The sequence below is a fragment of the Pristiophorus japonicus genome, chromosome 12, assembly GCF_044704955.1.
Source record: "Pristiophorus japonicus isolate sPriJap1 chromosome 12, sPriJap1.hap1, whole genome shotgun sequence".
NCBI classification, from domain to species: Eukaryota; Metazoa; Chordata; class Chondrichthyes; family Pristiophoridae; genus Pristiophorus; species Pristiophorus japonicus.
Genome location: NC_091988.1, coordinates 67,147,390 through 67,172,182, shown reverse-complemented (window position 1 = coordinate 67,172,182; position 24,793 = coordinate 67,147,390). Strand labels below are relative to the sequence as shown.

Sequence of the window (24,793 nt, the reverse complement as noted above, 5' to 3'; positions counted from 1 at the left end):
AGCAGTTCCTATGGAGTGGAGGGCAGCCAATGTAACCCCACTTTTTAAAAAAGGAGGGAGAGAGAAAACAGGGAATTATAGCCTGACATCAGTAGTGGGTAAAATGATGGAATCAATTATTAATAGCAGCGCATTTGGAAAGAGGTGACATGATAGGTCCAAGTCAGCATGGATTTGTGAAAGGGAAATCATGCTTGACAAATCTTCTGGAATTTTTTGAGGATGTTTCCAGTAGAGTGGGCAATGGAGAACCAGTTGATGTGGTGTATTTGAACTTTCAGAAGGCTTTCGACAAGGTCCCACACAAGAGATTAATGTGCAAAGTTAAAGCACATGGGATTGGGGGTAGTGTGCTGAAGTGGATTGAGAACTGGTTGGCAGACAGGAAGCAAAGAGTAGGAATAAATGGGTACTTTTCAGAATGGCAGGCAGTGACTAGTGGGGTACCGCAAGGTTCTGTGCTGGGGCCCCAGCTGTTTACATTGTACATTAATGATTTAGACGAGGGGATTAAATGTAGTATCTCCAAATTTGCGGATGACACTAAGTTGGGTGGTAGTGTGAGCTGCGAGGAGGATGCTATGAGGCTGCAGAGTGACTTGGATAGGTTAGGTGAGTGGGCAAATGAATGGCAGATGAAGTATAATGTGGATAAATGTGAGGTTATCCACTTTGGTGGTAAAAACAGAGAGACAGACTATTATCTGAATGGTGACAGATTAGGAAAATCTGGGAGGTGCAACGAGACCTGGGTGTCATGGTACATCAGTCATTGAAGGCTGGCATGCAGGTACAGCAGGCGGTTAAGAAAGCAAATGGCATGTTGGCCTTCATAGCGAGGGGATTTGAGTACAGAGGCAGGGAGGTGTTACTACAGTTGTACAGGGCTTTGGTGAGGCCACACCTGGAGTATTGTGTACAGTTTTGGTCTCCTAACTTGAGGAAGGACATTCTTGCTATTGAGGGAGTGCAGCGAAGGTTCACCAGACTGATTCCCGGGATGGCGGGACTGACATATCAAGAAAGACTGGATCAACTGGGCTTGTATTCACTGGAGTTCAGAAGAATGAGAGGGGATCTCATAGAAACGTTTAAAATTCTGACGGGTTTAGACAGGTTAGATGCAGAAAGAATGTTCCCAATGTTGGGAAAGTTCAGAACCAGGGGTCACAGAGGATAAGGGGTAAGCCATTTAGGACCGAGATGAGGAGAAACTTCTTCACCCAGAGAGTGGTGAACTTGTGGAATTCTCTACCACAGAAAGTTGTTGAGGCCAATTCACTAAATATATTCAAAAAGGTGTTAGATGTAGTCCTTACTACTAGGGGGTCAAGGGGTATGGCAAGAAAGCAGGAATGGGGTACTGAACTCATTGAATGGCAGTGCAGGCTCGAAGGGCCGAATGGCCTACTCCTGCACCTATTTTCTATGTTTCTATGTCTGTATAAGGAAGACCCATTCAGCCAGGGCCTCACTGCCAACCTGGCGACTCCCAGTGACCCAGAGACTCAGAGTGTCCACAGCGTCTGATCTGTTCTCAAGGCCACCATAATTAGCACCTGCGAAGAGATGCTCGGTCACTCGACCAGCAAACATCAAGACTGGTTTGACGAGAACGACCAGGAGATCCAAGAGCTAATAAGCCGCAAGCGTAAGGCATTTCTGAATTTCAAACAGCAACAACTCGGGAGCAAGAAAGCAGCTCTACAGGTGACTGAAGGCCGAGGTCAACAAAAAACCCGCGACCTAAAGAACAGATGCAGAGCTGGTCTCCAGTCGTCTTGGTTAACACTTGCCACTAGATCAAGACCTAGCTCTGTCAAGCCCGTGTGGTGGCTGGTGTGCAACGGCCACCTCACGTTAAAAGAATCCATGCACAGGCATCTTCCACCCTTTAGTATGTAGTTTGGGACTTTGAATATCAGGTCCCTCATTGAAACACCTGTGAACTCATCACTTTTTGGTGTGGAAGCGAGTCATCCTTGATACAAGGGACTGCCTAATACTACCAATACTATCCAAGCTAATATATTACCTCCAATTCCGTGAACTGTTATCTTGTGCAGTAATCTTTTGTGGGGCATCTTATCGAATGCCTTCTTGAAATCCAAATACACCACATCCACTGGTTCCCCCTTATTCACCCTGCTCATTACATCCTCAAAGAACTCCAGCAAATTTGTCAAACATGTTGACTCTGCTTGATTGAATTATGCTTTTCTAAATGTCCTGCTACTGCTTCCCTAATAATGAACTCCAGCATTTTCCCAACGACAGATGTTAGGCTAACTGGTCTATAGTTGCCTGCTTCCTGTCTCCCTCCTTTTTTAAATAGGGATGTTAAATTTGCGGTTTTCCAATCCGCTGGGACCTCTCCAGAATCCAGGGAATTTTGGTCGATTATAACCAATGCATCCACTATCTCTGCAGCCATTTCTTTTAAGACCCTAGGATATCCATCAGGTCCATGGGACTTGTCTGCCTTTAGTCCCTTTAGTCCCATTATTTAACAAGTACTACTTCTTTACTGATAGTGATTGTATTACGTTAATTTTATTGAGTTCCTGTCCCTGATTCAATATTCGTTTCTTTGCGATTTCTGACATGCTATTCTCTTCCTCTACTGTAAATACCGACACAAAGTAATTAATCAACATGTCCGTCATTTCCCCATTGTCAGTGACAATATTACCACTTTCAGTATTTAAGGGGCCAGCATTGCTCCTGACCACCTTCTGTTTCCGAATGTAACAGTAAAACTTCTTTGTGTTGCTTCTGACATCCCTTGCGAGTTTCTTTTCATGCTCCCATTGTGTAGCTTTTACTCTCTGTTTTGTGCCCCTTTGTTGTTCTTTGTATCTCTCCCATTGGCCAGGATCGGTGCTAGTTTGTGTGTGTGTGTGTGTGTGTGTGTGTGTTAGTTTAATGCTGTCCCTCACCTCTTCCGTTGTCTATGGCTGTTTTATTCAGCAAGTTGAGCTCTTGCCCCTCAGGGCTATGAACTGTATCACATTCAATCATTTTTTGAACATCTCCCACTGATCTGCCGATTTACCCATGAAGAGATTTGTTATGTATGTAAACATTACCAATGTGTAAGACTTGCCACCAGGGGGCGCACCTGTGGGAGACCCACGGGTCACCTGCACACCCTGGGCAAGCAGGTATAAAAGGCAGTCCACCATCCTGCCTCCTCACTCTGGACTTACAATAAAGAGACCAAGGTCACAACAGTTTGAGCTTAACATATACAGAATTGTCGAGATATTCTAAACATGATGAGTAACCGATGATGAACTTTCATGCAGTTATGGCTGCTGTTGGAATTTTTGAGAGATTTGTTGAGCATGATGATTGGGAAGCCTTCGTTGAGTGTCTTGACCAGTACTTAGTGGCCAACGAGCTGGAAAAGGCAGAAACCGTGATCAAGCGCAGGGCGATTCTCCTCATCTTTTGCGGGTCCACGATATATGGCCTGATCAAAAATCTGCTAGCACCGACGAAACCAATGGACAAGACATATGATGAGTTGGTGCACGCTGGTTCGGGAACACCTCAAGCTGAAGGAGAGCATCTTGATGGCCAGGTATCGCTTTTATACGCACCATCGCTCTGAGGGCCAGGACGTGACGAGCTATGTCGCCGACCTAAGACGCCTTGCAGGACCATGGATTTTTGTTGGATTTTTGGGGGAAATGTTGCGGGGCTTTTTCGTGCTTAGAATCGACCACGAGTTCATTCTTCGCAAACTGCTATCTGCTGAATCCCTAGATCTGAGCAAGGCCATCACGATAGCCCAGGATTTTATGCCCATGAACAATAACACTAAACAGATATCATTGCAGCATCAGAACTCACCGGCAAGTACTGTGCATAAAATAATGCCTTCAGCAGGCAGAACTGTACATGGCAGGGCCTACACGCCCGCAGAGGCCAGACCTAGGATGATTCAGAGCCCGCCCTGGGGCGTGAATGCGAATCCATTAGCATCGTGTTGGCGCTGCGGGGGTAATCATCGAGCCCATCAATGTCGATTCAAGCACTACGTGTGCAAGGGCTGTGGAACAATGGGGCACCTCCAGCAAATGTGCAGACGTATTGCAACTCACCATGTGGCAGAGTTGGCAGAAGAAGTCCGATCCGGTGCTGATCACGCTGAACGAGTAAGAGAGGCAACTCAACTCGAGGCTGAAGAGGAAATGTATGGGGTACACACCTTCACCACCAAAAGCCCTCCAATAATGTTAAAAGTCAAATTAAACGGCATTCCAGTTTCCATGGAATTGAGTCAGTCAATTATGAGCCAGAAGGCTTTTGAGAAACTGGGGCAACACGGCACAAAGGCCAAAACTAAGTCTGATCCACACCAAGCTGCGCACTTAAACCAAAGAGCTCATACCAGTCATTGGCATTGCGGCAGTGAAAGTATCGTACGATGGAGCTGTGCATGATTTATCACTATGGATTGTACCAGGCGATGGCTCAATGCTGTTCGGCAGATGCTGGCTAGGAAAGATCCGATGGAACTGAAACGACATCAAAGCACTGTCTTCGGAGGATGATGCCTCGTGCGCCCAAGTGCGAAACAAATTCCCGTCATTATTCGAGCCAGGCATCGGCAACTTCACAGGTGCCAAAGTGCAGATCCATCTAGTCCCTGATGCACGACCCATTCATCACAAGGCCCAAGCGGTTCCATACATGATGCGAGAGAAAGTCGAGATTGAGCTGGACAGACAATGAGAGGGGATCATATTGCCAGTCGAGTTCAACGAGTGGGCCAGTCCAATTGTTCCGGTGTTGAAGAGTGATGGGACGGTCAGAAGCTGCGGGAACTACAAGATAACGATCAACCGAGTCTCGTTACATGACCCACTACCCAAAGCGGAGGACCTATTTGCAACGCTAGCAGGGGGGAAGTCGTTCACCAAGCTGGATCTAACCTCTGCTTACATGACACAGGAGCTGGCTGAACCTTCGAAAAAATTGACGTGCATGAACAGAGGACTGTTCATATACCACAGATGCCCTTTGGGATTCGTTCGGCAGCAGCCATCTTCCATAGGAACATGGAGAGTCTGCTGAAATCGGTTCCGCGCACCGTGGTGTTCCAAGACGACATTTTGACCACCGAACACTTGCACAACCTAGAAGAGGTTCTCAAGCGACTGGACAGAGTGGGACTCAGGTTGAAACACTCCAAGTGTGTTTCCCTGGCACCAGAGGTCGAATTTCTGGGGAGAACGATTGCGGCAGACGGCATCAGACCCACGGACTGCAAGACAGAGGCCATCAAGAATGCACCCAGACCACAGAATGTGATGGAGCTGCATTCGTTCCTGGGACTCCTCAACTATTTTGGTATCTTTCTACCGGGGTTGAGCACTTTGCTGGAACCATTGCATTTATTGCTACGCAAGGGTGACGACTGGGTTTGGGATAAAGCTCAAGAGACAAGGCCAGAAACCTGCTATGTTCCAACAAGCTACTTGTATTGTATGACCCGTATAAACATTTAGTACTAGCTGGTGATGCACCTTCGTATGGGGACGGTTGTGTGTTACAGCAAGCCAATGGGTCAGGCAAACTGCAACCGGTTGCATATGCGCCCAGAAGCTTATCTAAGGCTGAAAGAGCCTACAGTATTGTTGAAAAAGAAGCATTAGCATGCGTATACGGGGTTAAGAAAATGCATCAATACCTATTGGGCTGCAGTTTAAGCTCGAAACCGACCACAAGCCACTTATTTTGTTGTTCTCAGAAAACAAAGGTATTAACACCAATGCTTCGTCCTGCATCCAAAGATGGGCACTAATGTTATCTGCATATGACTATGTAATCTGCCACAGACCAGTATTGAGAACATAGTTAGGCTGTTAACTAAATCTGGCTCATTGCTCATTACTAAATCTAACATGGTTTGCCCCTTGTTGCCTCTATGATATATTGTTGTGGAAAACTATCCCGGACACATTGAAGAAATTCACTACCTCTCTGACAGATGCTCGTCGCTTTTCCCAATCAATATCAATATGTCGAGGAACCAACTAGAGGCCTGGCCATCCTAGACTGGGTGATGTGAAATGAGCAAGGACTAATTAGCAATCTTGTTGTGTGAGGCCCTTTGGGAAGAATTATGGTAGAATTCTTTATTAAGATGGAGAGTGACACAGTTAATTCAGAGACTAGGGTCCTGAACTTAAGGAAAGGTAACTTTGATGGTATGAGACGTGAATTGGCTAGAATAGACTGGCGAATGATACTTAAAGGGTTGACCGTGGATAGGCAATGGCAAACATTTAAAGATCACATGGATGAACTTCAACAATTGTACATCTCTGTCTGGAGTAAAAACAAAACGGGGAAGGTGGCTCAACCGTGGCTAATAAGGGAACTTAAGGACAGTGTTAAATCCAAGGATGAGGCATATAAATTGGCCAGAAAAAGCAGCAAACCTGAGGACTGGGAGAATTTTATAATACAGCAGAGGAGGACAAAGGGTTTCATTAGCAGGGGGAAAATAAAGTATGAGACGAAGCTTGCCGGGAACATAAAAACTGACTGCAAAAGCTTCTATAGATATGTGAAGAGAAAAAGATTAGTGAAAACAAACGTAGGTCCCTTGCAGTCAGATTCAGGTGAATTAATAATGGGGAACAAAAAAATGGCGGACCAGTTAAACAAATACTTTGGTTCTGTCTTCTCGAAGGAAGACACAAATAACCTTCCGGAAATACTAGAGGACCGAGGATCTAGTGAGAAGGAGGAACTGAAGGAAATCACTATTAGGCGGGAAATTGTGTTAGGGAAATTGATGGGATTGAAGGCCGATAAATCCCTGGGGCCTGATAGTCTGCATCCCAGAGTACTTAAGGAAGTAGCCCAAGAAATCGGGGATGCATTGTTGATCATTTTCCAACAGTCTATCGACTCTGGATCGGTTCCTATGGACTGGAGGGTAGCTAATGTAACACCACATTTTAAGAAAGGAGGGAGAGAGAAAATGAGTAATTATAGACCGGTTAGCCTGACATCAGTAGTGGGGAAAATTTGAAATCAATTATTAAAGATGAAATAGCAGCACATTTGGAAAGCAGTGATGGGATCGGTCCAAGTCAGCATGGATTTATGAAAGGGAAATCATGCTTGACAAATCTTCTAGAATCTTTTGAGGATGTAACTGGTAGAGTGGACAAGGGAGAACCAGTGGATGTGGTGTATTTGGACTTTCAAAAGGCTTTTGACAAGGTCCCACACAAGAGATTGGTGTTCAAAATTAAAGCACATGGTATTGGGGGTAATGTACTGACGTGGATAGAGAACTGGTTGGCAGACAGGAGCAGAGAGTCGGGATAAACGGGTCTTTTTCAGAATGGCAGGTGATTAGTGGGGTGCCGCAGGGCTCAGTGCTGGGACCCCAGATATTTACAATATATATTAATGATTTGGATGAAGGAATTGAGTGTAATATCTCCAAGTTTTCAGATGACACTAAGCTGGGTGGCGGTGTGAGCTGTGAGGAGGACGCTAAAAGGCTGCAGGGGAACTTGGATAGGTTAGGTGAGTGGGCAAATGCGTGGCAGATGCAGTATAATGTGGATAAATGTGAGGTCATCCACTTTGGTGGCAAAAACACAAAGGCAGAATATTATCTGAATGGCGGCAGAGTAGGAAAAGAGGAGGTGCAATGAGACCTGGGTATCATGGTTCATCAGTCATTGAAAGTTGGCATGCAGGTACAGCAGGTGGTGAAGAAGGCAAATGATATGTTGGCCTTCGTAGCTAAAGGATTCGAGTATAGGAGCAGGGAGGTCTTACTGCAGTTGTACAGGGCCTTAGTGAATATTGTGTTCAGTTTTGGTCTCCTAATCTGAGGAAGGACGTTCTTGCTATTGAGGGAGTGCAGCGAAGGTTCACCAGACTGATTCCCGGGATGGCTGGACTGACATATGAGGAGAGACTGGGTCGACTGGGCCTGTATTCACTGGAGTTTAGAAGGATGAGAGGGGATCTCATAAAAACATATAAAATTCTGACGGGACTGGACAGGTTAGATGCAGGACGAATGATCCCAATGTTGGGGAAGTCCAAAACCAGGGGACATAGTCTAAGGATAAGGGGTAAGCCATTTAAGACTGAGATGAGGAGAAACTTCTTCACTCAGAGAGTTGTTAACCTGTGGAATTCCCTACCGCAGAGAGTTGTTGATGCCAGCTCATTCGATATATTCAAGAGGGAGTTAGATATGGCCCTTACAGCTAAAGGGATCAAGGGGTATGAAGAGAAAGCAGGAAAGGGGTACTGAGGTGAATGATCAGCCATGATCTTCTTGAATTGTTGTGTAGGCTCGAAGGGCCGAATGGCCTACTCCTGTATCTATTTTCTATGTTTCTATGTTAAAATCCCCCATTAAACCCACCCTGCCTTTACTACATGCTTGTCTAATCTCTGCATAATCCCTGAATAAAAGAAAAGAACAAAAGGAAGGAAGGGAGGGAGGGAGGGAGGAAGGTAGAGAGAGAGGGAGTGAATATGAGAGGGAGGGAGGTAGGGAGTGAGGGAGGGAGAGAGGGAGGTAGGGAGAGAGGGAGTTAATGTGAGAGGGAGGGAGGTAGGGAGAGAGGGAGGGAGGGAGTGAGGGAGGTAGGAAGAGAGGGAGTGAATGAAAGAGGGAGGGAGTTAGGGAGAGAGGGAGGGAGGGAGGTAGGGAGAGAAGGAGTGAAGTAGGGAGAGAGAGCGGGAGGGAGTGAATGAGGAAAGGAGGGAAGGAGATAGGGAGGGAGGGAGTGAGGGAGTGAGGGAAGGAGGGAGGTAGGGAGAGAGGGAGGGAGAGATGGAGTCAGTGAGGGAAGGAGGTATGGAGAGAGTGAGTGAGTGAATGAGTGAATGAGTGAGTGAGTGAGTGAGGTCGGGAGTAACATGTTTTATTAGCTATCTCAGAAACATCCAAAACTGTTTTGCAAGCAGTGAATTACTTTGAAGTGCTGATTCCGTTATGTGGTTAAAACAGGAATGAGATTAATAATGTGTTCTGTGTGGTTTTGGTTGTGCGATGAATATTGGCCATGGAATATTTAACAGCCAGCTGACCAGGCCAAGCGGCTCAATGTAAGGCGTTCAGTGATGGGCGTCATGCTTCCTCAGCCGGGATTACAGGCCCCGACCCATATCATAATCATTGTGCAAACAGCTCATCATTGATTGCTGCTTTGATCCATCGGAGAATGCACGACTTGTTGGCATGTAAATTCTTCTGCTGATTCGCTATCACCCTTTTTGCCTCAATAGGACTATTTTTAAATTCTCATTCTTGTGTTCAAATCCCTGCATGGCCTCGCCCCTCCCTTCGTCTGTAATCTCCTCCAGACTTACAACCCCCCGAGATCTCTGCGCTCCTGGCCTCTTGCTCATCCCTGATTTTAATCGCTCCATCATTGGTGGTCGTGCCTTCAGCCGCCTGGGTCCCAAGCTCTGGAATTCTCTCCCTAAACCTCTCCGCCTCTCTCCTCCTTTAAGACGCTCCTTAAATCCTATCTCTCTCACCTGTCTTAATTTCTCCTTATGTGGCTCGGTGTCAAATTCTGTCTGATAATCGCTCCTGTGAAGAGCCCTGGGATGTTTTACTACATTTAAGCCGCTATATAAATGTAAGTTATTGTTGTTGTCTGGGCGGACCTGTGTCGATTGGATCACCAATAATTGCTCCATCGGCAGTGATTTGAGCTGAGCAGTTGTTGTGCGGGATCCGGTGGGGGACTCCGGGAGCTGGCTGTCCCGTTGTGGAGTTGATTATCCTGCCTGTGATCTGGCTTCTGTTCTCAGTTATAAATAAGCAGCCCCTGGCAGCAGCTTCAAGCGGCACATACTGACCATGGAATGAAGAAGATGTAGAGGCGCCTCATCTTTCTAACCAGCCAACATTCTCCCAGCTCACTGACGCAGGCAAGCCTCTCGAGTCCCAGTGTGTCAGAGGACAGCTAGACTCTCGCCCTCCAGACTGCTGGCTGAGCTCAGACTGCCCAGCACCCTTCAGAGTCTGTTCTGTGCCCGGCTGATTGACGATAACCGTGCCCCTGGTTCCCCCTTTTAAGTTAAGTTTTGTTTTTATTACCTGGGATGCCAGGGACTTGTGCCGTGTTGGGAAATCCTATTCTGTATCCCCATCCACAAAGAACGCAATCTGTAGCCGTGCCGATCACTGGTTGCAACTCCGGATTATTTTAACCATTTCTTTGGCAGCGAACTGTCTCCATCCCATCGAAGGAGCTGACTTGTGCTGACGGACTCTCCAGTACCCCATTCAAAGGGCCATTCTTCAGACTGCAGCATATTTGGACCCTGAGGGGCGTCGCGACTCAGTCACATCCTCTCCTCACGCGTTCAATTACAGCTGGATCAATCCGATAGGAACAAGACATAGTCGTCACACTCACATTCTCAATCAAGCAGTCGCAGGCAATCTCCTCCTATCATCAGTCGATGAGGTGTTAGCCGTGGCTCAGTGGGCAGCACTCGCTCTCTCACCTGAGTCAGAAGGTCATGGGTTCAAGTCCCACTATAGAGACTTGAGCATCAAATCTACGCCAATACTCCAATGCAGCACTGAGGGAGCACTCCACTGTCGGAGGATCAGTACTGAGGGAGCGCTCCATTGTCGGAGGATGGGAACTGAGGGAGCGCTGCACTGTCGGAGGATCAGTACTGAGGGAGCGCTCCACTGTCGGAGGATGGGAACTGAGGAAGCGCTCCACTGTCAGAGGGGCAGTACTGAAGGATCGCTGCACTGTTGGAGGAGCAGTACTGGCGGAGTGCCGCACTGTCAGAGAGCCAGTACTGAGGGAGTGGCGCACTGTCGGAAGGACATTGCTGATGGAGCGTTGCACTGTCGGAGGGGCAGTACTGAGGGAGCGCTGAAATGTCAGAGGGACAGTACTGAGTGAGCATTGTACTGTCGGAGGGGCAGTGCTGAGGGAGCACTGCACTGTCACAGGGGCAGTACTGAGGGAGTGCTGCACTGTCAGAGGGGCAGTACTGAAGGAATGCTGCATTGTCAGAGGGGCAATGCTGAGGGAGCGCTGCACTGTCGGAGGAGAAATCCTTCAGATGAGACATTAAACCGTGGCCCCATTTGCCCTCCCTAACCATGCCACCTGCCCCTCCCCCATCCACCCGCTCGAAGATTGCCCATTGGGACAGGGTTCTTCCACGTTATGGAATGTTGGCCAGCACTTTCAGGGTAAAGGGAAAGTGCGACACTGGGATAATGTTAATCAGTTTACGTGGGCTGAGAGACGTGTCTCCTAGGCCAAGCCCCCAGCTCTTTTATTGTGAATCGTGAGGTGTTGCAATGCTATTTGTAGGGTTGGCGAATGCTGTGAGCTTTATGTGTGTATGTGACGGGGCGGTTATATATTTAGCATCGAACTGTGACTGGGACTCACACACAAGAGCCCGATGTGATTTGGCCTTCTGGAGGAGAGGTTTCCAAGGCGACGGCAGTGACTGATGCAGGAATGCACCGGTTTTATGCTCTACAGGAGGTGGTTCCTTTGTTGCCCCGTGTTCCCTCTCTCAGGCTGACGCTGTGTCCTCTGCTCCACCACGCACATTAATCATCGGCACCCGCGTAAACGTCCTGGAAGTGTCTCCATGGCGATGAGTCGTCAGCTGACTCAGACCGCCAACACCAGGCTGATGCACGATTTGTGTGACGCGGGATCCCGTGGCCCGACTACGCTGCGTGAGTACTCAAGGTCTTGTCTTTATTTGGGTGGGTAGGGAAAGGGCTGCAGAATTAACCCTATCCACAGAGAATTCCTCCTCTCTGTAGATGATCAGCACAGTGGGGATAAATCTGCTTCAAATACCCGCAGGAAATATCGAATTCAACAAGAAAGATTAACTCCGGAACCTATTAATCACAATGAATCCCTGTATTGTCTTTTACCCTCGTCCTTTTCCCTCTGTCTCTTCGTCTGAAAGCTTCTCACTGTCGCACATCTTCCTTCGGGTTGAAGAGGGTTCTAGCTGCGGATTTCGCCGTGGGTAAGGAGCCGGTGCTGTGCACACGACCTACAGTGGGCTAATATGGGATAACACGGGCTAAAACAGACTAATGCGGGATAACACGGGGTAACACGGGCTAATGCAGGCTAACGCAAGATAGCGTAGGATATCACGGGTTAACATGGGATAACTCGGGAAAGCACAGGTAACATAGGATAATGCGGGATAACGCGGGATAACACGGGTAATGCAGGATAACGCAGGATAACACGGGATAACACGGGTAATGTGGGATAACACAGGTAACAGGATAACGCAGGATAACATGGGATAACACGGGATAATGCGGAATAATGCAGGATAACGCAGGATAACATGGGACAACGTGGGATAACGCGAAATAACATGGGATAATGCAGGATAACATGGGATAATGCGGGATAACACGGGACATAGAAACATAGAAACATAAAAAATACGTGTAGGAGTAGGCCATTCGGCCCTTCGAGCCTGCACCACCATTCAATAAGATCATGGCTGATCATTCATCTCAGTACCCCTTTCCTGCTTTCCCTCCATACCCCTTGATCCCTTTAGCCGTAAGGGCCATATCTAACTCCCTCTTGAATAGATCCAATGAACTGGCATCAACAACTCTCTGTGATAGGGAATTCCACAGGTTAACAACTCTCTGAGTGAAGAAGTTTCTCCTCATCTCAGTCCTAAATGGCTTACCCCTTATCCTTAGACTATGGACAACGCGGGATAACACGGGATAACGCGGGATACCACGGGATAAAGCGGGATAACACAGGATAACACGGGAAAACCCAGGATAACACAGGATAACACGGGCTAACGCGGGATTACGCAGGATAACACGGGATAACGCAGTCTAACGTGGGATAATGCAGGATAACACGGGCTCTCTCCTATCTGTCTGACCAGGTAGGAGCTGGTGGAACTCACAAGGCAGTCACATCATTTATTGCGAGTGAGGGTATTCAATATTATTCAATCTGTATCTCCCATTACAGATTTTATGTGCAAAGTCGGACAATGGGAATCAGGCAATGATGATTCAGGGAGTGGAGAAAAAGAGTGTGAAATAGAAACAGCACAGACACACACACACACTCTGCTCAGATGCATCGTGTCTAATTAGGTCCCACAAGATCTCCCGAGATACTACAAAATTATCTGTGTGTTGTGCGGGGTTTCAGCAATGTCTAAATCTTAGGCGACCCCACGAAAGCTCCGTCTTCTGCTCTCAGAGGATGCAGTTCACTGCCCCCTGCCGACACCAGCCATCACACCCAGGTTCCATCTCCGCTCTGTCCTGAGATAGCTCGCCTCAGCCAGGGAGGGGGGAGTGGGACTACAAAGTGCCTCAGTGACTCATCCTGGTTTAGAGAGAGGGGAAATCAGCCCGGGTTCCTGCTGCTGATTACTATCCATTGACCCCTGGGTTAGAGAGAGGAAAACTCAGCCAGGGTTCCTGCTCCTGATCACTGCCCTGGGACCTTTCCTTGGAAGTGTGTGTGTGAGCTATTTTAGATCTAGTATTGTGCAATGAGAAAGGGTTAATTAATAACCTTGTAGTAAAGGGCCTTTAGAGAAGAGTGACCATAATATGATAGAATTTTATTTTGAGTTTGAAAGTGTTATGTATGTAATAACTTGATAGACTGAATACTGTAAACTCACTCAGGTGCAAACCTGGCTCAACTTTATTCGGGCCCAAAGTGCCCGCATTACATGGTGGCTTCCTTTATATACCTGGCCCACACACACATGCGTACAGCCCAATGACCTCCGACAGTGGCGTCCCCTGGTGGCCAAGCATACATACATGACAGAAAGTGAGTTAGTTAAATCTGAAACTAGGGTCTTGCTTGCTTTGGAGGCAGTTCAGAGAAGGTTTGCTCGGTTGATTCCTGAGATGAGGGGGTTGACTTATGAGGAAAGGTTAAGTAGGTTATGCCTCTACTCATTGGAATTCAGAAGAATGAGAGGTGATCTTATCGAAACGTATAAGATTATGAGGGGACTTGACAAGGTGGATGCAGAGAGGATGTTTCCACTGATAGGGAGACCAGAACTAGGGGGGCATAATCTTAGAATACGGGCCGCCCATTTAAAAATTGAGATGAGGAGGAATTTCTTCTCTCAAAGGGTTGTAAATCTGTGGAATTTGCTGCCTCAGAGAGCTGTGGAAGCTGGGTCATTGACTAAATTTAAGACAGAGATAGACAGTTTCTTAACCAATAAGGGAATAAGGGGTTATGGGGAGCGGGCAGGGAAGTGGACCCGAGTCCATGATCGGATCAGCCATGATCATATTAAATGGCGGAGCAGGCTCAAGGGGCCTTATGGCCTACTCCTGCTTCTATTTATTATGTTCTTATGTTCTTATAAATCTAAACAAAGCAAACTACAATGGTTTGAGGGCGAGTTGGCTAAGGTAGATTGAAAACTACATTAAAAGGGATGACGGTAGAAAAGCAATGGCTAGCATTTAAAGAATTAATACATAATTTACAACAAGCATATATTCCTTTAAGGCACAAAAACTCCACAGGAAAAGTGATCCAACTTTGGCTAACAAGGGAAGTTGAAGATAGTATTAGATCAAAGAAAGAGGCTTATAATGTTGCCAAAAAGAGCAGTAAGGAGGATTTTACAATTCAGCAAAGGAGGACCAAAAATTGATAAAGAAAGGGAAAATAAAATGAGAGTAAACTAGTGAGAGACATAACAACAGATGGTAAAAGCTTCTATGGGTATCTAAAAAGGAAAAGATGAGCGAAAGTAAATGTGGGTTCCTTACAGGCTGAGACAGGAGAAATTATCATGGAGAAAAACGAAGTGGCTGAGAAAGTAAACAAATACTTTGTGTCCGTCTTCACGGAAGAAGACAGAAAAAAACCTCCCGGAAATAGTGGAGAACCAAGAGTCTAGCGAGAATGAGGAACTGAAAGAAATTAGTATTAGTAAAAAAAAGTACTGGAGAAATTAATGGGGCTGAAAGATAATAAAACCCCTTGCTACATCCTAGGGTTTTGAAAGAGGTGGCTATAGAGATAATGGATGCATTGGTTGTCATCTTCCAAAACTCCATAGATTCTGGAATGGTTCCCACAGATTGGAAGGTAGCTAATGTAACCTCACTATTTAAGAAAGGAGGGAGAGAGAAAACGGGGAACTACAGACCAGTTAGCCTGACATCAGTCATAGTAAAAATGCTAGAATCTATTATTAAGGACGTGATAACAGGGCACTTAGAAAATAATAATAGGATTGGGAAGAATTAACACGGATTTATGAAAGGGAAATCATGTTTGGCAAATCTGTTAGAGTTTTTTGAGGTTCTTACGAGCAAAATAGAGAAGGGGGAACCAGTGGATATAGATTGAAAACAGAGAGTAGGAATAAACGGGACATTTTCAGGTAGACAGGCTGTAACTAGTGGGGTACCACAAGGATCAGTGCTTGGGCCCCAGCTATTCACAATCTATATCAATGATTAGGAAGAGGGGACCAAATGTAATATATCCAAGTTTGCTGATGATACAAAGCTAGATGGGAATATAAGTTGTGAGGAGGATGCAAAGAGGCTTCAAGGGGATATAAACAGACTAAGTGAGTGGACAAGAACATGGCGAATGGAATATAATGTGCAGAAATGTGAAGTTATCCACTTTGGTAGGAAAAATAGAAAAGCAGAGTATTTTTTAAATGGTGAGAGATTGGGAAATGTTGGTGTTCAGAGGGACCTGGGTGTCCTTGTACACAAATCACTGAAAGTTAACATGCAGACACAGCAAGTAATTGGGAAAGCAAATGGTATGTTGGCCTTTATTACAAGAGGATTTGAGTATGAGTAAAGATGTCTTACTGCAATTATATAGGGCCCTGGTGAGACTGCACCTGGATTATTGTGTACAGTTTTGGTCTCCTTTCCTAAGGAAGGATATACTTGCCATAGAGGGAGTGCAACGAAGGTTCACCAGACTGATTCCTGGGATGGGGGTGGGGGGGGGGGGGGCGAGAATTGTCCTATGAGGAGAGATTGAGTAGACCAGGCCTATATTCTCTAGAGTTTAGAAGAATGAGAGATCTCATTGAAACATACAAAATTCATTCAGGGTTTGTCAGGGTAGTTGCAGGGAGGATATTTCTCCTGGCTGGGGAGTCTAGAACCAGGGGTCACAGTCTCAGAATAAGGGGTCGGCCATTTAGGACTGAGATGAGGAGAAACGTCTTCACTCAGAGGGTGGTGAATCTTTGGAATTCTCTGCCCCCGAGGGTTGTGGAGGCTCAGTATTTGAATATATTCAAGACAGAGATCGATAGATTTTTGAATATTAAGGGAATCAAGGGATATGGGGACAGTGCAGGAAAGTGTTGAGGTAGAAGTTCAGCCATGATCTCATTGAATGGTAGAGCAGGCTCGAGAGACTGAATGGCCTCCTCCTGCTCCTAGTTCTTATGTCGTGCTGTTGTTAGGACATGGTGTGCCTCGGCCATGGCGCTTCCCACACAGTGTAATATCCTCACAACTCTTTTTGGGGCAAACATAAACATTAAATCACATGCCCCCCGATCTGGGGGACACTCCAAACATTTCCAAAGCCCTTTTATTTTGTATTTTTGTAGGTTTTTTGGGGGTTTCTTTTGGGCTCTAAAACCATAATTTACAAGTACATCCTATAAAATGGGGAGGGGACACTAAAAACCCGGCAATTAAAACAAATTAAACTTTAAAACATATAAATTCAAATTCAAATTTGGTTGCCAGGGGTGATGATGCACTCCAGCCCCTCCGGCGCCCACCTCTCGCGGAAGGCCGCGAGCGTACCGGTGGACACCGCGTGCTCCATCTCTAGGGACACCCTGGCCCGGATGTAAGCACGGAAGAGAGGCAGGCAGTCAGGCTGAACGACCCCCTCGACCACCCGCTGCCTGGACCGGCTGATGGCACCCTTGGCCGTGCCCAGGAGCAGTCCTACGAGGAGGCCTTCGGACCTACCCGCTCCCCTCCGCACAGGGTGCCCAAAGATCAGGAGTGTGGGACTGAAGTGCAACCAGAAATTGAGGAGCAGTGTAATATCCTCACAACTCTTTCAGAGACAAAATAAAACATTTAAATCAAGTACCCCCCAATCTGGGGGGCCACTCCAAACATTTTCCAATGGCCTTTTTTTGTTTTTTTTGTTGTTTTTTTTGTATTTTTGGAGTTTTTTTTGTTTTTTTGGGGGCATTAAAATCGTGAATTTTCCAAGTGCCCCCCTATAAAAGGGGAGGGGGACACTAAAACCGGCAATTAAAACAAATTAAACTGTAAAATAAATCAAATCAAATTAAAATTTGGTTGGCGGGGGTGATGATGCACTCCAGTCCCTCCGGTGCCCACCTCTCGCGGAAGGCCGCGAGCGTACCGGTGGACACCGCGTGCTCCATCTCCAAGGACACCCTGGCCCGGATGTACGTGCGGAAGAGAGGCAGGCAGTCGGGCTGAACGACCCCCTCGACCGCCCGCTGTCTGGACCGGCTGATGGCACCCTTGACCGTGCCCAGGAGCAGTCCTACGAGGAGGCCCTCGGACCTACCTGCTCCCCTCCGCACAGGGTGCCCAAAGATCAGGAGTGTGGAACTGAAGTGCAACCAGAAATTGAGGAGCAGTATAATATTCTCACACTCAACACCTAGGCTGACAGGTGAAGGGTTGGTGCAGGTAACCGAGACAGACCGTCCTTGAACTAGCAGATTGGTTGGTTGGTTGGTGGGAGGTGGGATGGTTGACTGTGATTGGTGCAGCGGGTGCGGGGCTGTGATTGGTGCAGGGTTGTCTTTGGCCGAGCCGGGGGTATAAAGGCTGTCGGTGCGGTGCCCTTGAAAACAGAGCACTGGGAATCGCAGTGTTGAATGTGTGTTTCTGGCAGCAGTATCAGACACCGAGACGCGGACCCGTGCACAGCAGCCGGGAGCGGATCCCCGGGACGGGGTGTATTTGCGGTGTGAGCGGAATGGCCACAACCCGAGTGATGAGCTGGCCGACGGCGCACAGCTATATCCGGAGCGGCGGCCGGGACCCCAGCCCAGGTAACGGGACAGGCGCCCGGTACACCCCCGGCGGGCTGAGCGACACTTTACTCCCCGGGTGTGTTGTTTATGTTGAATCGCTGCACCGCCCCCCCCCCCCCCCGATCTTCCCTCCCGGCTCCAAACTCCGCACATCGCCCGGGGTCTGCAGGTCCGAGCCCGGGGTATGAGTGTCCCGGCCCCGGGTCGCTCTCTGGACCGGACCTGGCGGGAACCCCCGGGGTGAGCAGGTGCCCCAGCTCTCCCTGTCGCTGCCCCTCACTAAGATCCCGGGCCGGCCCGGGGGGGGGGGGGGGGAAGAGGGAGTCCTGGGGGGTCGGTCTTTGATTTGTGCCGTCAGGTGTGACCGGCAGCCCCCTCGTCTCTGTCACTGTCTCTCCGCCTGTCACATTTTTTCTCTTCCCCCTCTCTCTCTCTCTCCCTCCCCTCTCGGTGTCTGTCACATTCCTTCTCTATGGGTCTCGGGTTCTGATTGGTCAAAATTTGTATCCATATTTTCCCACAGTTTTTGCAACACTGGGAATCTGGCGGCTGATTGGTCCCCGTGGAGGAGTTCCTGCGCCCAGGGTTGGTCAGTCACGGGAGGAGGCGTGGCCCCAGTGGACAGCAAGAGACACCAATCATGGGGGGGGGTCTCTGTCTCTGACCCCCTCACCCTGGGGATCCCTGTCTCTGACACCCCCCCCCCCCCCAACCCTGCCTGGGAGGGGGGGGGGGGGGGGGGTCTCTGTCTCTGACCCCCTCACCCTGGGGATCCCTGTCTCTGACACCCCCCCCCCCCCCCAACCCTGCCTGGGAGGGGGGGGTGGTGTCCCTGTCTCTGACCCCCAACCCTGCCCCAGGGGGATAGTCCCGGTTTCTGACCCCCCCCGCCCCTGGCTCTGGGGGGGGGGGGGGGGGGGGGGGCCTGTCTCTGACCGTGGATTTATTATAAACTCTCTGTTTTGTTTCTCCCACAGTGAAGGAGCGAGAAGCGTTTGAGAAATGTTACGAGGTGGGTCAGGTCCTGGGCAGTGGAGGATTCGGGACGGTTTATTCTGGAGTTCGTCTCTCGGATGGTGCCCCGGTGAGTTTGTGCTGCTCTCGAGCTCTCGATGTGGTGGTCTGGTCTGTGCCCCATCGCTCTGTACTAACCGGCTCTCTCTATGTTGCAGGTTGCTATTAAACACGTAGTTCGGCAGAGGATCACTGACTGGAAACCACTGGTAAGTGATTGACTGTGAATCAGAGCATTTGGTTTTATTAGTGGGCTGTGGGTTCTGGCCTCTCCCATCAATGCTCCACTCATTCTGCTGTCCAGTTGCACTAACCAGCGAGCTCTCCTTCCTTTCGTGTGTGGGGTCAGGGTGTTGGCATTGCCCTTGGTGCCTGGGGTTAGGGTGCCCTCTGTGCCTGGGAATCAGGGTGCTGGCACTGCCCTCAGTGTCAGGGTGCCCTCAGTGCCTGGGGGTCAGGGTGCCTGGGGTCAGGGTGCTAGCACTGCCCTCATTGCCCAGTGGCGATTAATCATCATTAGGCAAAGTTTCACTCCTAATCTCAATTCATCGGGCAGGGTCGGAGTGAAGTTCTGTTTGAATACTCTAGTTCCTGTGAAGAATTGTGGGAGGGAGGCTGGGAAAGGTCTGTGGGTGTGGGAGGGTGGGTGAAGTGGCAGCAAGATCTCATATGACACCTCCCCTCCCCCAGAACGGATCCATGATCCCATTGGAGATCGTGCTGTTGAGGAAGGTGTCGACGGGATTCCGAGGTGTGATCCAACTCCTGGAGTGGTTCGAGCAGCCGGATGGCTTCCTCCTGATCCTGGAGCGGCCAGAACCCGCGCAGGATCTCTTCGATTTCATCACTGAGCGTGGTGCGCTGTCGGAGGATGTGGCCCGTGGGTTCTTCAGGCAAGTAGTGGAGGCAGTCCAGCATTGCCACGACTGCGGTGTGGTGCACCGCGACATCAAGGACGAGAATATCCTGGTCGACCTCCGCACGGCGGAGCTTAAACTCATCGACTTCGGCTCCGGTGCATTGCTACGGGATACCGTCTACACGGACTTTGATGGTAAATACTTTCCTGTCCCTTGGGTTTGTGCTGGTGTGTGTACGCTGCAGATTGTGTTGTGGAAACGTGTGTGTGTGTGTATACTAAAGCCTGCCATGTTCCTTATGTTCCAGGTACGCGTGTGTACAGCCCCCCGGAGTGGGTCATCTGCCACCGGTACCACGGTCGATCAGCCACTGTGTGGTCACTCGGGGTCCTACTGTACGATCTGATTTGTGGGGACATCCCCTTCGAACAGGACGAGGAGATTGTCCGAGGCACAGTCCTCTTCCACAGATGTGTTTCTAGAGGTGCGTAATCCCTGTGAAGTATCGAGCCGTTCGCGTGTACAGCACAGAAATGGGCCATTCGGCCCAACTGTTCCGTGCTGGTGTTTATGCTCCACACCAGCCTCCTCCCACCCCTCTTCTTCTCACCCCATCAACATATCCTTCTATTCCTTTCCCCACTCATGTGTTTATCCAGCCTCCCCTTAAATGTACCTCTGCTATTCGCCTCAACCACTCCCTGTGGCAGCGAGTTCCACATTCTCACCCCTCTGGGTAAAGAAGTTTCTCCTGAATTCCCTGTTGGATTTATTAGCGATTGTCTTATATTGATGGTCCCTAGTTTCAGTCTCCTGTAGAAACATCATCTTCTACCCTATCCTATCAAACCCCTTCATAATAAAGTCCAGGTCACCTCCTCTGCTCGCTTCACATTGTCCCCGATTTTCTATTGCCATTAAGGGGCCTCTGATCGCTGTTTCCCTCTACTGACCGGACCAATTTCACCTGGAATATTCCAGGTGCCCCAGTTACTCACTATCACCCACTAACTCCGCCCACACCATTGCATTTCCCCCCCCCCCTCCCGGTTAAAACCCACACATGTCTGTGGTCACTGACCCCATTATCCTATGGGAGATAAAGGTAGAATCTCAAAGCATTTTCCCTTTTAATAGGCAAACTGAAATTCCAATGTCAATTTTACCCTTGCAATGAATATCAAGAGGGGTGGGGGGGCGTTGTAAATCAGGATTTCAATTCGTTGTGACCCATATTTTTGCCATTGACCAATTTCACTCCTGGTATTGTCTTGTAACTTTGCTCTTGTTTCTGTATTGTTGAATCTGAGCTCCCCTAACCAAACGTGCTTTTGTTCCTCTTATGTTAGAGTGCCAGCATCTCATCCAGTGGTGCCTCTCCCTCCGCCCGTCCGATCGTCCCTCCCTGGATCAGATATTGTCCCACACGTGGCTCAAGCAGGAGAGCTTCCCTGGACAGGGGCTTGTGGAGCTGGGCATGAAGGGCCTTGGACAATCAGACAGCTCCAGCCAGGAGAGCTTGTGAGGCTGTGGGATCTGAGCACTAGGGCTGCAAAGCCGGGGATGTCCGAGGAGACGGACTGCGGCGTACCGACTGAGCTGCAGCGAGGGGCTGAGGAAGCACTCGTCCCCCCTCGTGTTGGACACTGGCGCACTGCAGAGATGACCACGGCACTGAGTGCAACTCCAGGTTGTCGGTTTTGAAGTCGCAGTGGGACTGGCGGTCCCTGTGCTCTCCTGTTGGGGGGGCATTCTGCGGCCGTGTGAGTGACTGTCCCAGTCAGTATCACATCGCATGGTCCCTGAGTAATGGGACGAAGCAGTTGGTGTTTGGGGCATGAGTGAAATGGTGTGCAAAGTCCTGGGTGTGTTATGGAGGTCTTTGTACATTTCTCACAGCAGGTATAGGTCTGTCACTGTATAACTGGGGTACAGTATTGGTGGGTACAAGTCTGTCACTATAACTGGGGTACAGTACTGGTGGGTACAAGTCTGTCACTAATGGGTACAGGTCTGTCACTATAACTGGGGTATAGTACAAGTCTGTCACTATAACTGGGGTACAGTGCTAGTGGGTACAGGTCTGTCACTGGAGATGATAATGGGCTTGAGCGCAGCCTCTGTGTATGGTGTCAGTGTTGGTTTAAATCTGCTTGTTTCCTTTTCTTGCTATACTGAAGCGAGAATACTTGTGTTTTTTTACAAAGTGCACAAACCGTTGAAGGTGTCACATGTGGTACTGTTCACCCACTGGATAGAATGTCTCTATTTACACAACTTCATGCACAGTCAATGCAAGAATCTATGCAAAAAGTAACTTTATAATCCTGCTGCCGACACACTCCTGATGGAAGTTGTGCTGCTGCCTAGCATTGTGAAATGCTGTTTCTCAGGGAATGAAGCGAGAGTCCACAATAGAACTTTTCTACCAGCTTATTGAGGTGGGGTTCAGGGGTCATGGCACAGTTTCTCCCCTCCCCCACCCTCTAGCCTTGACCCACTGTTGCCAAGGAAAGGTTTCAGAGCGAAGTCTCTGTCTCTCTCTCTGGGTGTTTCTGTGAGGGCAACTTGCCGAATGTGGGATGGACACTGGATCCCGGCAACAGTTACTATAGGATGGACACTGGCCCCTGGCAACGGTTAATATGGAGGATGTTATTTTGATAACTTCCAGACTTTTTTAAAGTTTGACTCTTATGAAATTGGAAGCCCTAGATTGTTCACATGTCCTTGTTTCCCAGAATATTTATTTGCCATTTTTAACACTTCCAAACATTTGTACTTTGAACCAATCCCCTGGTGAATCGTCAGCTGGGAGCTCTGGGATTAGGTGCTGTCCTCAATCGGTTGTTCACTGGGTTTTTGGGGCGGGTGAGGGTGGGAAGCCGAGCCGAGCCACACAGACCAGGTGGCCCAAGTATCATCCCCACTCAGTACTGGGATTCTGATTTGGCCTCTGGTTAGCTAGTGGCATTCACCCCGAGCCCCTGCCATGTTCACTGTCCACCCGTCCTGTCTGGGATTGCGCTGTGCTCTATCGGCCAATTGTTGCTGACATCGCTGTACAGACCCATGTGGAGGAAAGGGGGGTTGGGAACCATCGGACTGCTCCCCGCAAGAGTCTGGTGCGGTCAGGACATGGAAATGGTTCCGAATGTCCACTGGATGCTGTGATCTGAAGCGCTGCCCCATGTCTGACTCTTCTACCAATTGCTGACACTGTTTGAGTCGCGGTCAGACTGAGCCACATTGTTTTAACTCTGGGGATCAAGGTGGTGGTTTGCATGGAGACTGTGCTGTAAAAGTGCACACACTGTCGTGTTGTGATTAATTTAATCTGCCAGGCAGACTCTCATTTAATTGAACTATTTATTTGATTGTTTGATATTTAAGATTGCATTCTATGTTGGCAGCCTGTCTGCTGTTCCAACTCCAAGATATTGCAGTGGAACAGATTTCTGTTTGTGGTTTCTATTTAAAAAGAAATAAATTAATGTTTGTCAAACCTTGCATTTTGTCAAGTGTGTTTGTTGGAAGAAAGACTTGCATTTCTATAGTGCCTTTCACGACCACCAGACGTCTCAAAGCGCTTTACAGCAATGAAGTACTTTTGTAATGTGGGAAACGTGCCAGCCAACTTGTGCACAGCACAATCCCACACATAGCAATGTTGATGAGTGTGATATATTCAGAGCACAAGCACACAGCTTTCTAACATGGCAGGCATCTCTTGGGAACCTGCTGCTTCTGTTTTAATTATTAACTCTGTAGTTGCAGTACACAATACATCCACATCCACAGTGTGGAGCTACAAACATTACAAGCTTACAGACATTACACTTCTTTTTAATGAAGTTATTATAACATTATACATTACCTGCATGTTTATACATAACACAGGATATAGACTTATTTTTTCCATATTTACAAATTTAACTTAACCACTTTGTTTTCTGTTTTGAAGAGGATACCTTTGCTCTCGAACAGAACCTTCCAAACATGGTGGTGAATTTAAACTCATTCGAGGCTCTTCCTGAGGAACATTTTCCTCCATGGGATTTCCTTGATTTTCATTTGCACTCACTCTAACTTCAGCCTGTTTGTTTTCCTGACTCGGACTCCGACATACATTCTGATTTTTCTCTTGGATTTGTTTCCAGTACATTTGGAAGTAGGATATGCTACTGGCATATCAAAACTATCTAATGAGTCAGAAATCATTGAATCATTCCCATCTTCAACTCCTTTCATGTCTGTGGGTAAAATATGAACAAACATCTTGACCAAATATGTGCGAGGACCACATATCTTCACCACTCTTTCTAGTAACCACTTTAACCATTTATGGTGATGGTACTTCACTCTCTCCTGGTTTAATTTCACATTTCTCTTTTACTCTACCTCTGTCATGATTCTCTTTCTGTCTTAATTGTGACTCTTCTAGGGACTGTGCTAAATTTGGTTTTAATAATGAGAATCTGGTTTACAGTTACTTTATCATCGCCACACAATCTTATCTTACCATAGGATTTGGGTACAACAATGGGTGTAGCCCAATTACATCGATCTATCTTAGCAATAATGTTCTCAGTCTCTTGTCTTTTGAGTTCTTGCTCAACTTTTGCAGCGAGTGCATATGGTACGGAATGTGGCTTGCAGTAAACCGATCTAGCATCCTTCTGTACCCTGACACTTGCCTTGAAGCCTTGGATCAGACTGCCCGTTTTGTAGAACACCGTTGGATACTTCTTGATATCATCCATTGATGCAAATCTCGCTTCCACATGGAAAATCTAACTCCAATCCAGCTTCAGTGATCTCAACCA

The 24,793-nt window shown here is 48.1% G+C and overlaps 1 protein-coding gene across 1 annotated transcript; it reads left to right on the top strand.

Moving 5' to 3' along the window:
- The first annotated feature begins 17,921 nt into the window (after positions 1-17,921).
- Positions 17,922-23,429, top strand: LOC139276934 (serine/threonine-protein kinase pim-3-like). Its single transcript, XM_070894931.1, has 6 exons — positions 17,922-18,111; positions 19,071-19,177; positions 19,266-19,316; positions 19,798-20,161; positions 20,275-20,451; positions 21,317-23,429. The coding sequence occupies exons 1-6, from the start codon at positions 18,036-18,038 to the stop codon at positions 21,490-21,492; spliced, it is 951 nt and encodes a 316-aa protein (XP_070751032.1). The 5' UTR covers positions 17,922-18,035; the 3' UTR covers positions 21,493-23,429.
- Positions 23,430-24,793: the final 1,364 nt, after the last annotated feature.